The sequence below is a fragment of the Salmo trutta genome, chromosome 33 (genome assembly GCF_901001165.1).
Source record: "Salmo trutta chromosome 33, fSalTru1.1, whole genome shotgun sequence".
NCBI classification, from domain to species: domain Eukaryota; kingdom Metazoa; phylum Chordata; class Actinopteri; order Salmoniformes; family Salmonidae; genus Salmo; species Salmo trutta.
Genome location: NC_042989.1, coordinates 21,125,971 through 21,139,143, shown reverse-complemented (window position 1 = coordinate 21,139,143; position 13,173 = coordinate 21,125,971). Strand labels below are relative to the sequence as shown.

Below are 13,173 nucleotides of genomic sequence, written 5' to 3'. Positions count from 1 at the left end.
GATCCTATATCGCTTAACAGCCCAAGAGAAGCATGTTTCATTTAGTGCTAGCCTTTTTGTTGCATTCATATCAATGTAAACCATGACTTACATGCTCAGTCATTACAGAGATATGTGTATGTATTATTCCTCATGTCATGTTGTTGCAAGCCATTGTTTTATTTGCCAAACAGTGTGTATGCTTGTTAGGGAAAATGCTCTGTGAAATGAAGTTTAGGGAGTCTGAACTGGGGAAAAAAGGTTACGTGCACAGCCAACCAGCAAGCTGCTTGGTTCTTCTTCTTTTTCTTCTTCTATCTTCAAACACAACCAAAAGGGAAATTACCTCGATCTCCACCACTGAACAGAACAACAAACATCCCTGCTGAAAGGACATAAACCAACAGGATGCACCTGACTGATATCACATCCACCCCTGGAACTGGAAGATACATGATTCATCTGAAGGCCTCTGCTGCATCGCTCTTCTACTCTCCCAAAGTCCTGAGATAGAGGAGGGTATCATTCACAGCACAACAGCTCCCTCGTGTGGTAAGGGGGGCATATGATCAACTGCCAGAGTCAATATTACTAAAGTCAAATACTGAGAGAATTACAGTATTTCAAATTAAATTAGAGTTGCTGCCATGCACTGTACAGGTTGATATTTATATGATTATCATAAACTAAAACCTCTTGACTATAAGATAGAAATGCTTAATTTATTGAGATGCTTAATTTATTGAAGGATAGTTCGCCCAAATTACAAAATGACATATTGGCTTCCTTACCCTGTAAGCAGTCTATAGACAATGTATGACAGAAATCCATGCTTTGGTTTAGTTTCCAAATGCTAACGTTTTAGGCTTTGTAGCACAAATCCTACAGGTTGACATTTATTGTCACGAATCTTGCCCTGGAAGCAGAATGGAACAATTTCTGCTAGCTAGGCCAGCATTTGAAAACAGTGCCACCACTGCCAGGGAAACTAAACCAAAGAATGGACTGCTTACAGGGTAAGGAAACCAAAGTATAATTTTGTAATTTGGGTGAAATATTCCTTTAAAGAATATTGTCTGCACAAACACAATAGCACTGTGTGTGTGTGTGTACAGAGTGCATTGTATATAAATTGGCTATATAGATTTCCATTATCTAAAAGCACATGTTATGGTATGGGCACATTACTATGCATGTAACATATCCAGGGCATTTGTGCTTCTAGTTTCTCAATCAGCAAAATGACTATTAGCACTCTAAAAGACCCATGCACCTGATATCTTGAGGGGACTAAAAAATAAAACCTTGGGACCTCCATCTACATGGTGTCCGCCTCTCATTTACAGTAGCACATGTTAGTAGCATATTGGCACCCAGTTAGTAGCATATTGGTACCCAGTTAGTAGCATATTGGTACCCAGTTAGTAGCATATTGGTACCCAGTTAGTAGCATATTGGTACCCAGTTAGTAGCATTTTGGTAACCAGTTCGTAGCATGTTGGTACCCAGTTAGTAGCATTTTGGTAACCAGTTAGTATCATTTTGGTAACCAGTTCGTAGCATATTGGTAACCAGTTAGTAGCATTTTGGTAACCAGTTAGTATCATTTTGGTAACCAGTTCGTATCATTTTGGTAACCAGTTAGTAGCATATTGGTACCCAGTTAGTATCATTTTGGTAACCAGTTCGTAGCATATTGGTAACCAGTTAGTAGCATTTTGGTAACCAGTTAGTAGCATTTTGGTAACCAGTTAGTATCATTTTGGTACCCAGTTAGTATCATTTTGGTAACCAGTTAGTATCATTTTGGTAACCAGTTAGTAGCATTTTGGTACCCAGTTAGTAGCATTTTGGTAACCAGTTCGTAGCATATTGGTAACCAGTTAGTAGCATTTTGGTAACCAGTTAGTAGCATTTTGGTACCCAGTTAGTATCATTTTGGTAACCAGTTAGTATCATTTTGGTAACCAGTTAGTATCATTTTGGTACCCAGTTAGTAGCATTTGGTAACCAGTTCGTAGCATATTGGTAACCAGTTAGTAGCATATTGGTAACCAGTTCGTAGCATATTGGTAACCAGTTAGTAGCATATTGGTAACCAGTTACTCTTATAACTGGGTAGTAACGTAAATACTACAATAGCAACAATGGTGTTAAATAGGACCACAGCAAAACATCCCCAAACATCCGGAGTGGGCGGAGTCTCATTCTTTATTTTCTTTCATTACAATAAAAATAGTTTAACAAACAAAGGACGTCATTCTCTCGATTTTAGTTATTTACAGTTGAAGATAAAATGACCGGTCAAGTCCATTTCATCTGTTCTTGGCTCCATTCCAACCCCTGCACTCTCCGCTAACTCAGGAAGGCTTGCTGAGAGCTCTTGGGTTATTGCCGTCTTTGACGAGGTATACAGGCTATGCAAGATTATATGATTGGTGGTGATGACACTTGTTTCTATACAGACATCACTGACTTTAATGAGTGTTGTTTGGAAGTGCACCATGCTAGACCCGTTTATTAGAGGAAGTCACCAGTGAAAGAAAACGTTAACCATAAACCACACACTCTCCGCTGACTCCAGGGGGGTTAATAGAGATGTAAGACTTTAATTTGATCACTCTTTTGCTGCTGAGAATTTGCAGATGAGGTTTGTCATTAATTCATTGAAAACCTGCACTAACACAGTTATATTAACAATATGACACTCTTCATGTAGCCTCATTTTGACTAGCTAATAGCCTGACCACCGATCAGGCAGAATTATGGACTAAACATTAAAATCCTGTTGCTGTAGAATTATTTTGCTGCGACAATACAGGTCAAATTAAGATCCTACATCAGTACCAGGTTGTTATTCCAAAATGACTGATGACCATGTAATTGATAGGGAGGTTGTTGCTGATTACCAAAATAATTATCCATAAAAAAGACCTAGAAACTGTGGATGAAGGTGTCCCTGAGGGAATTCAGTGTTAAGAATGTGTATTGTAAGTGAGTGTCTAATGTGCCAACATTTAAGACATTCCTTTCTATTTAAATGCTATCTTGCATTTTCAGGTTCTTTTAGCTAATGTAACAACTAACAACTTGCTCATATGACCACATGGAAGGACACATGAATTTGTGTGACAGATATACAATACATCAACACGTTTTTGGCTCAATATCCCAAGCACCCTTTACACTTCATAAAGTATCTATGCCTAATATAGCACTCAAATCAAAATGTCACATAACATTGTTTTACAGCTCTTCTGCAATTGTACATATCTCTCCTCGCATTATGCCATGTATAGGTAACTGGCAAAATAAAGTAAACACCAACACAAAGTGTCTTAATAGGGCGTCGGGACACCACTAACAGCCAGAACAGCTAAAATGCCCCTTGGCATAGATTCTACAGGTGTCTGGAACTATATTGGAGGGATAAATTCCATAATTTGGTGTTTTGTTGATGGTGGTGGAAAACGCTGTCTCAGGTGCCACTCCAGAATCTCCAATAAGTGTTCAATTGCTTATCCCCATCCATTAAAAAGTGCAAGCATGCACGCATGGATGCACACCCGAACACTTTTAACCCCCTAGCTATGCTCTTTTGAGGCCCCTCTTTCAAAATCACTTCTTCTAGCCATGGTAGCAAAAAAATAATGGGCAACTGGGCATTTTTATACATCACCCTATGCATGATGGGATGTTTTAATTGCTTAATTAACTCAGGAACCACACCTGTGTGGAAGCACCTGCTTTCAATATACTTTGTATCCCTCATTTACTGAACTGTTTCCTTTATTTTGGCAGTTACCTAAAAGTGATTCTGAACAAAAGTGTTTGAGGAATCAAAGGAGAGAAATTGGAGTAATGTGCCCAAGAACTCAGTTGGGCACAGTTCAGAATGTTTTGTTATTGCAATGGTTTGTTAAAGCTGGGCTAAATAGACATGTGTCAGTGTGATGACTAAACTATGCGGCATCCATTTTATTTTATTGCCCTTTCTGATTCCTTGTCAACACCCTCATCAGGTATTTCTATCCTTTTGACCAATAGAATACATCATGAGGCAGGCAGGGGAGAGCGGCCTGATACTGACTGCATCATTATGCAGACACAAGAACAATCAACAGCAGTACAAATCATATGCCTGAGTAGTAGTACTGTAGTAGTAATAGTAGGTATTGTAGAAAGAAATATCAACAAAGCCAGAACAAACAGAAGACATCAGAATATTCAGCAGATACACTTAAATGACACTAAGAACCCAATCTGTCAATATTCTGTTTAAAACAAAGGAATATAGAACAATTCTGAAACATGAGGACGGACGGGATTAAAGCAAACTCTACATTAGTTTGACATTAAAGAGAGCAAGAGAAGAGAGAGGAGAAAAGAGCATGTCTAAGTAGTCCAGAGGTTTTGTTGTATTAGTGACGGAGGGAGTTCAGCACCGTCGCTATGGCAGGGGTCAGAAGTTAGAGGTCAGAGTGGTTCAATCAGGTCACTATGGCTGTCAGAGCTGGTTCCCAACTGGGTTGCAGGCTGGCACAGTGATGAAGTTAATGACGTCTCAGTGTCACATTGGATCCCATGGGCATGGTGGACACAGCCGTAGAGTAGCAACACACAGGGTCCAAACACACCCTGTGGGCACAGAACCCATAGCCCTGACCTTTCCTTATACAGGATAGGTACTGTACAGCACAGTGCATTGCAGTGCAGGAGAGACTCACTGTATGTGGAGCCACTCGTTTTCTACGTTCAATCTGGGATAATCAATACATATTCTCAGGGGGGAAATTCAAAAAGAGAAAATGTCTGAGTCGGAGAGTATGGGGTTGTGTGGTCGCTGGCAGGCTGGCTGGATGGCTGTATGGTGTCTGACTGTCAGCCAGATAGGTTTTTTGAGTCCAGTGGAGGGGTGTGTAGAGGCCCAGTGTTGAGGGTCCTGAACCTCACCCCTCACTGGCTTCACAGCCCTCTGGATCTTCATTCCATGGTACGCCTACAACAGAGAGAAATAGGTCAGACTCACCCCTCTCCAAGATAACTGGCATAAAAACACCAGCAGCATTTTTTTTGGTATCTTTCTTTGTTGATGGTGATCGAGATTAACATAAGCATTTTTACATTCAATGTTCTTCAAAGTGCAAAGCCCTCTAGCATGATCTGATGGAATAAGGATATACCTTGTATTTAAATGAGAAAGCGCTGTACTACTATAATGTGTGAATAGGACCTAGGTGCTTACCTTTCAGCTAGCCATGCCCTGCTTCTGTTATGTCTTCATAGCCCTCTGCTTCATCCACACACGTCAATCCTTCACTTCACTCCTTCATTGTCACATTATTATAATCCAGAGAATGAAGCAGTGGAGGTATCATCTAAAAGCTCCTCTTTAAAAACTTCCTGTTGATTCCAGTGACATCAACAAGCCGAGGGATGGGTTGGTGTTGACATTCATACCGCATCCAAACTCAAGTTTATCATTTAAGTTGTTTAATTTCAGATAAATTATTGAATTTCATTTTCTCTGGCAAATCATCCCAAAAAGAGCAATACAATGATATCCACGTTCCAGTGTTTGTTCATAACATAATTGCCTTTTCTGTTCCAGGGGGGAAAAAATCCAAGAAATGATTCTTCCTTCAGTTTCACATGAAGAGCAAGTCACTTGTCAAGAAACACTCTGTTTCTTGTTGCTTTCAAAGTTAATGTAAAAAACATGTTCATAAATTATTAAACAAGGTTCAGTAGATAATAAAATAACACTTCTTGCATTTCTCTCCTGAAATAATCACTTGTGCTTTCCACAACAACAAAAAAACATTTAAAAAGAAGCAGCAGACTTTTGCTAGAGGTTATCCATATTAAAAATAGTCTTTAAACCTAGTAAGTTCTTCTCTATCTGTATCGGTTGGATGTCCCCTTGCCGTTTGACGAGGGCTCTTCAAGCTCATCATCCTCAAAGCCGTGAAACGTGGACGTGTCGCTCTCTGAGGTGGTGCCAAATAGTTCCTCTGCCCTGGCAAATGGCCTGCTGTCCTTCTTCTCTTCTGGGCGTCCAGCTGGCAACAAAATGACAGGATGAGGACGGCATAACAGCTATAGTACAGCAATCAGTACAGCTTAGTCATAATCATGGTTTGGATGCTGTGTAGCAGAGCAGGGTACTCACTGGAGCACCGGCAGACTGAGCAGGGTAACCTCTCCCCAGATTTACCCCTGTTGGAGCCTGGTGTGCACCGGCACAAGTTACAGTAGTTATTGGTACTGGCAGACCCACCTGGGCCCTTCTGACCTGCAAAAGAAGGCTGGATCAAACACTGAGCCCTGAACCAAGCATTCAGACATTTTAACAATTTCTGAAGATTTTTTTTTCCCAAAAGACCTCATTAGACAGGGCTGACCTGAAAATGATTAGTGTACATCGATAGTTAAAATGGAGCTAGTGAATTTGCACTGAAGACAGAAATCACATGTTGAGAGCCCAGTGGAGGTAGTCAGCCATGAGGTGCAGATGGAACTGTAAGCTCAGGGTTCCTAAACCTGGTGCAGTGTTACACCTACAGAGGTACCGCTATCCCTACTTTAGCTAATTGACTGCAACAAAGAAGAAAAAAAACCATGCAAACCATGTACTAGAAATAGCAATAACGTTTAAAAACACCCCCACATATGCTCTCTGTACATTTCTGTTGCTGATGGTGACACCAGAAGAGAGACATTTTAGAGGCCTTGAATATGAGTGTCTTACGTTTGTGTCTATCGGAGCGTTGTGTGGAGGGTGACCGGGAGGACTCGGACCCCCTCTCCTCTGCCAGGTGGGAATGGGTGTAGTGGTAACTCAGCCCTGTACGGTTTTTGTAGCGCTTCCCACAGACTGAGAGCACAAAACAGAGACAAAACATTCACTTCTTCCCTGAGAATGTGTCTGAGACAAATTGCATTTACAGTTGAAGTTGGAAGTTTACATACACCTTAGCCAAATACATCTAAACTCAGTTTTTCACAATTCCTGACATTTAATCAGAGTAAAAATTCCCTGTCTTAGGTCAGTTAGGATCACCACTTTATTTTAAGAATGTGAAATGTAAGAATAATAGCATACAGAATTATTTATTTCAGCTTTTATTTCTTTCCTCACATTCCCAGTGGGTCAGAAGTTTACATACACTCAATTAGTATTTGGTAGTGTCATGGCGTTGGCCTGTGGGTAAGGTTTATGACCCCCCCATAAATACCTTTCTCCCTTCCCCTCTCTCTCTGACCCTACTGAAGGACTTTTGAATAGCCTTTGTTAAATATAGAGTCTGGGAACATCAAACAAGTAGGGGGAAAGGAACCATATTTCGGTAAAAGAACCAGTTGGAAATATACCAGGTACTTAATGAGTATGGATGTCAGTTCGGTTGTCATCTGAGACATTATGACTGATGACAGGACGACATAAACTGTACCTGGGAAAGTCTACACATTCTAGTTCAGATTCACATGGAATTGTTGTGCAATTTAAATGTTTGATATTGAAACTGTTTGTTAGGAGATTAAATGTAATTTTAACTTCCAAATTAGAGAATTGGGTTTTCATAAGGAAAGAGCCCTGACCAATCAGTGGCCCGCCCCTGTGAAGAGACAGGGGTTATAAATGATGAAACCCACCCTTCTCCCCTCGCCACTATATAAGTCAGTGACAAAATGTAACCAGTCTGTTCTGGGTACGTGAGGTCTGCAGCCTCTGCGTTAAAAGGACTCACATGTCAAGTACAGAACTAAGCCAACCTCAGCGTGAGCTTTGGTTGTGAATGGTATGAACTTTGAACTCTCATTCACTACAGAAGTGATACTTCCAAGCCGTTGAGTTAGCAGCGGCCGCTGTAGACGTGGGCTAGGAAAGGACGGACGACGTATCCAGTCTAACACACAACAAAGATACTACAACGTATCCAATTTACCACCAGTGACATTCTTCCGAGGACAGGAAGACCTCTGTTGGCCAACACGGCCAGCATCTACGACCAACCTACCGAAGCGCAGCTCAGAGTAAATATTTATTGCATTTTCCTTTTCCAAATGGGCGGTAATTTAGAATGCATACGATACTGTATTTAAAATGGCATAGCTGCTTTCTCTGTTCCTCAGTCTTCCCGCTCTTTCATTCAAGCCCAACCCCCTTTCTTTGTGTAATAAGCCGCCATGCCGGTTTAGCCCACTAGGGCACATTCTCCTATCATTTCCTTGTAACCATATCTGTTTGTTATGCATTTCTGTGAATTACTTAGATTAGTAAATAAATGATTTTAAGACAATTGATGTATGGATGACTCATAGTGAAGAATGGGTCCGTGCAGATAACCAACAATTTACGACGTTTGGAATGAGATTGACGTGAGGTAAACTAACATCATTAAAGGAGACTAATTGATGAGATATTATAATATCTGAAAGTTATATTAGGAAAATTATAACGTTGTAATCTGAATATTTTCCTTGGTGCCCCGACCTTCTAGTTAATTACAGTTACACAATTAATCAGTTAAATCGCGTAATAATAATTACAGAGAGTTATTTGATAAACATGTCTTCTGTTTTAATGATGCCAAAGACACAACAGTAGCATTGACTTTAAATTGTTTAACTTGGGTCAAACATTTCGTGTAGCCTTCCACAAGCTTCCCACAATAAGTTGGGTGAATTCTGGCCCATTCCTCCTGACAGAGCTGCTGTAACTGAGTCAGGTTTGTAGGCCTCTTTCCTCGCACACACCTTTTCAGTTCTGCCCACACATTTTCCATAGGATTGAGGTCAGGGCTTTGTGATGGCCACTCCAATACCTTGACTTTGTTGTCCTTAAGCCATTTTGCCACAACTTTGGAAGTATGCTTGGGGTCATTGTCCATTTGGAAGACCCATTTGCGACCAAGCTTAAACTTCCTGACTGATGTCTTTAGATATTTCTTCAATATATCCACATACTTTTCCTGCCTCATGATGCCATATATTTTGTGAAGTGCACCAGTCCCTCCTGCAGAAAAGCACCCCTACAATATGATGCTGCCACCTCCGTGCTTCACAGTTGGGATGGTGTTCTTTGGCTTGCAAGCCTCCCCCTTTTTCCTCCAAACATAACAATGGTCATTATGGCCAAACAGTTCTATTTTTGTTTCATCAGACCATAGGACATTTCTCCAAAAGTACAATCTTTGTCCCCATGTGCAATCGGTATTTGAGCAGTGGCTTCTTCCTTGCTGAGCAGCCTTTCAGGTTATGTTGATATAGACATTTTACATTTTAGTCATTTAGCAGACACTCTTATCCAGAGCAACTTACAGTAGTGAATGCATACATTTCATGCATTTTTTTTTTTTTGGTACTTGCCCCCCGTGGGAATCGAACCCACACCCCTGGCGTTGCACACACCATGCTCTACCAACTGAGCCACAGTGAAGACATAGGACTGTGGATATAGATACTTTTGGACCTGTTTCCTCCAGCATCTTCACAAGGTCATTTGCTGTTGTTCTGGGATTGATATGCACTTTTTGCACCAAAGTACATTCATCTCTAGGAGACAAAACGAGTCTCCTTCCTGAGAGGTATGACAGCTGCGTGGTCCCATGGTGTTTATACTTGCGTACTATTGCTTGTACAGATGAACGTGGTACCTTCAGGCATTTAGACATTTCTCCCAAGGATGAACCAGACTTGTGGAGGTCTACAATTATTTTTCTGAGGTCATGGCTGATTTCTTTTGATTTTCCCATGATGTCAAGCAAAGAGGCACTGAGTTTGAAGGTAGGCTTTGAAATACATCCACAGGTACACCTCCAATTGACTCAAATTATGTCAATTAGCCTATCAGAAGCTTCTAAAGCCATGACATCATTTTCTGGAAATTTCCAAGCTGTTTAAAGGCATAGTCTTAGTGTATGTAAACTTTTGACCCACTGGATTTGTGACACAATGAATTATAAGTGAAATAATCTGTCTGTAAACAATTGTTGGAAAAATGACTTGTGTCATGCATAAAGTAGATGTCCTAACCAACTTGCCAAAACTATAGTTTGTTAACAAGAAATGTGTGAAGTGGTTGAAAAACGAGTTTTAATGACTACAACCTAAGTGTATGTAAACTTCCGACTTCAACTGTATGTATCACTCATCTTCAGTTCTAGACACATTGGGGATTTTGTGAAAATTCAAAAAAAACGTCACAATGTTTTCGTCACTGCACTGAAAACATTAAGATTCATTTCAACAGTAGGTCAAATACCCACCGACACAGTGTCAGGTAGTTTTCAACCTTTAAGCATTCATGTCATTATTGTTGCAACATGGCTTTATTGCATCTTCAAGTGTGCCCAATAAGGTTGTCAAATAAGGTCGTATCTGTATACCAAGAAACCATGCCATGAGAAATTCATCAAGTTGAGTTCTGTAAATAGACTGATAGGATCCAAATGTTGGAGCTTAGCTTATCTGTTGGAGAATGGAATGAAAATACAGGGAAATGGTTCACTACTCAGTAATACGGAACACTCTCAGGAGAAAGCATAACCCTGATGTGGAAACATAAGGACAGTGAAGGAGAAATGTGTGGCAAGAGTCACACATACAACATTTACATTTTAGTCATTTAGCAGACGCTCTTATCCAGAGCAACTTACAGTAGTGAATACATACATTTCATTTTCATTTCATGCATTTAAAAAAAATATATATATTTGTTATACTGGCCCCCCGTGGGAATCGAACCCACAACCCTGGCGTTGCACACACTGTGCTGGCGTTGCAAACACCATGCTCTACCAACTGAGCCACAGGGAAGGACTCACTGTTAAGAGAACAGATGTGCAGTACACAAGTTACACCAATAAGATCACTAGGAATACTAATCAACTATGGTCTTTAACTACATCAAACAACTTCAAAATGTTGGCTTTTTACTTCAAAAGTAAAAAGCCAACAAGTTCAGATACCGGAGGTTGCAGTTTTTGACTTCTGCTTTTGTTTGCATCTGTCTGAAACAGAGAAACACAAAGCAAAGCAGAAAAAGAAAGGAAAGAAAATGGTATGTGTCACTCAGTAAGAGTCACCACAACTAAAGAAATCCAATACCCCTGCCTAGGTTTTCCACATGTAAACTGTATGCCTACTGGACTACTTGAGACGGTACATTAACAACACTTGTCTCCTCTCTGTGCTTCTCATTCATGTGGAAACACATGCCTCTGAGTTCTCCAAGGGGGATTTCAATGACCATTATGTACATCATGTTGATATGTTAGGGTTTGAATTAACGCCTGTGGGCTAGCTTGTTGGCTTGTTGACATGCTGTCCATAGGGAATCACAGCACTTAATCCCCAAATGCTATTTGTTGAGTTTATTCTGCTGATCTGTGTATATGTATTTGTATATACACTGAGTGTACAAAGCATTAAGGACACAAGCTCTTTCCATGACAGACTGACCAGGTGAATCCAGGTGAAAGCTATGATCCCTTATTGATGTTACCTGTTAAATCCACTTCAATCAGTGTAGATGAAGGGGAGGAGACAGGTTAAAGAAGGATTTTTAAGCCTTGACACAATTGAGACATGGACTGGGTATGTGTGCCATTCAGAGGGTGAATGGGCAAGACAAAAATGGTCCACCCCCCCAAAGGACATCCAGTCAACGTTGACAACTCTGGGAAGCATTGGTGTCAACATGCGCCAGCATTCCTGTGTTTGCTGACTAATGTTTTGAATACCACTACGCACCACCCTCACACAGGTGTGGGCAATTGTAATTATCCCAGAGGCACTTGCATAAAAAAAACGATGGCACATCTCTTGATGCTCTGATGAAGGCATAACTACCGAAAAGCGTTGAAATTAGGTGTTTGAGGTGGGTTTTTATTTATTTATTTTTACATTTTGGAGTGCTGCCATTTCCCAATGTTATTGAACATGGGATTTCAATTGACAGCACCTAACCCCTTTGTAGAACGACATCCAGAACAGACCAGAGAAATCAATATAACATTTGAATAACTAGCTTATTGAGGCATGGTAGTACATAATCTCTCTTTAGAAGGTCCTTAACAAAACCAACCACTTGAAGTGGAGATCAAATGTCTCATAACTGGATGATATAATAATTGATCCGATATGTGAGGAAGGTCGATTATTTCTTGACTTTTCTACTTACTGTCACAGCCGTATGGCTTGTCCTGGTCATCCATCTCTGTCCTCCTGCGGCCTGAACCCCGACCCTGTGGGGACAAAACCACCATCACCATGGTGACCAATGACACGACAGCGCTAGTCCTGCAGAGGCCCCAGTTATTCAGTGATCCAAAGGAAGTTGCAAATGAAATATACTGCTCAAAAAAATAAAGGGAACACTTAAACAACACAATGTAACTCCAAGTCAATCACACTTCTGTGAAATCAAACTGTCCACTTAGGAAGCAACACTGATTGACAATAAATTTCACATGCTGTTGTGCAAATGCAATAGACAACAGGTGGAAATTATAGGCAATTAGCAAGACACCCCCAATAAAGGAGTGGTTCTACAGGTGGTAACCACAGACCACTTCTCAGTTCCTATGCTTCCTGGCTGATGTTTTGGTCACTTTTGAATGCTGGCGGTGCTTTCACTCTAGTGATAGCATGAGACAGAGTCTACAATCCACACAAGTGGCTCAGGTAGTGCAGCTCATTCAGGATGGCACATCAATGCGAGCTGTGGCAAGAAGGTTTGCTGTGTTTGTCAGCGTAGTGTCCAGAGCATGGAGGCACTACCAGGAGACAGGTCAGTACATCAGGAGACGTGGCGGAGGCCGTAGGAGGGCAACAACCCAGCAGCAGGACCGCTACCTCCGCCTTTGTGCAAGGAGGAGCAGGAGGAGCACTGCCAGAGCCCTGCAAAATGACCTCCAGCAGGCCACAAATGTGCATGTGTCTGCTCAAACGGTCAGAAACAGACTCCATGAGGGTGGTATGAGGGCCCGACGTCCACAGGTGGGGGTTGTACTTACAGCTCAACACCGTGCAGGACATTTGGCATTTGCCAGAGAACACCAAGATTGGCAAATTCGCCACTGGCGCCCTGTGCTCTTCACAGATGAAAGCAGGTTCACACTGAGCACATGTGACAGACGTGACAGAGTCTGGAGACGCCGTGGAGAACGTTCTGCTGCCTGCAACATC

The 13,173-nt window shown here is 41.2% G+C and overlaps 1 protein-coding gene across 1 annotated transcript in view; it reads right to left on the bottom strand.

Annotated features, from left to right (window-relative positions):
- Positions 1–2,172: 2,172 nt before the first annotated feature.
- The window catches only part of LOC115172636 (zinc finger protein DPF3), a 56,422-nt gene continuing 45,421 nt past the window's right edge, over positions 2,173–13,173 (bottom strand). Inside the window, exons 6-10 of the mRNA XM_029730270.1 lie at positions 12,167–12,230; positions 6,731–6,856; positions 6,152–6,274; positions 5,225–6,041; positions 2,173–4,978 (exon numbers count right to left, since the gene is read on the bottom strand). Coding sequence (XP_029586130.1) covers positions 5,878–6,041; positions 6,152–6,274; positions 6,731–6,856; positions 12,167–12,230 — 477 coding nt within the window. The 3' untranslated portion in view covers positions 2,173–4,978; positions 5,225–5,877. The remainder of the gene's footprint in view (positions 4,979–5,224; positions 6,042–6,151; positions 6,275–6,730; positions 6,857–12,166; positions 12,231–13,173) is intronic.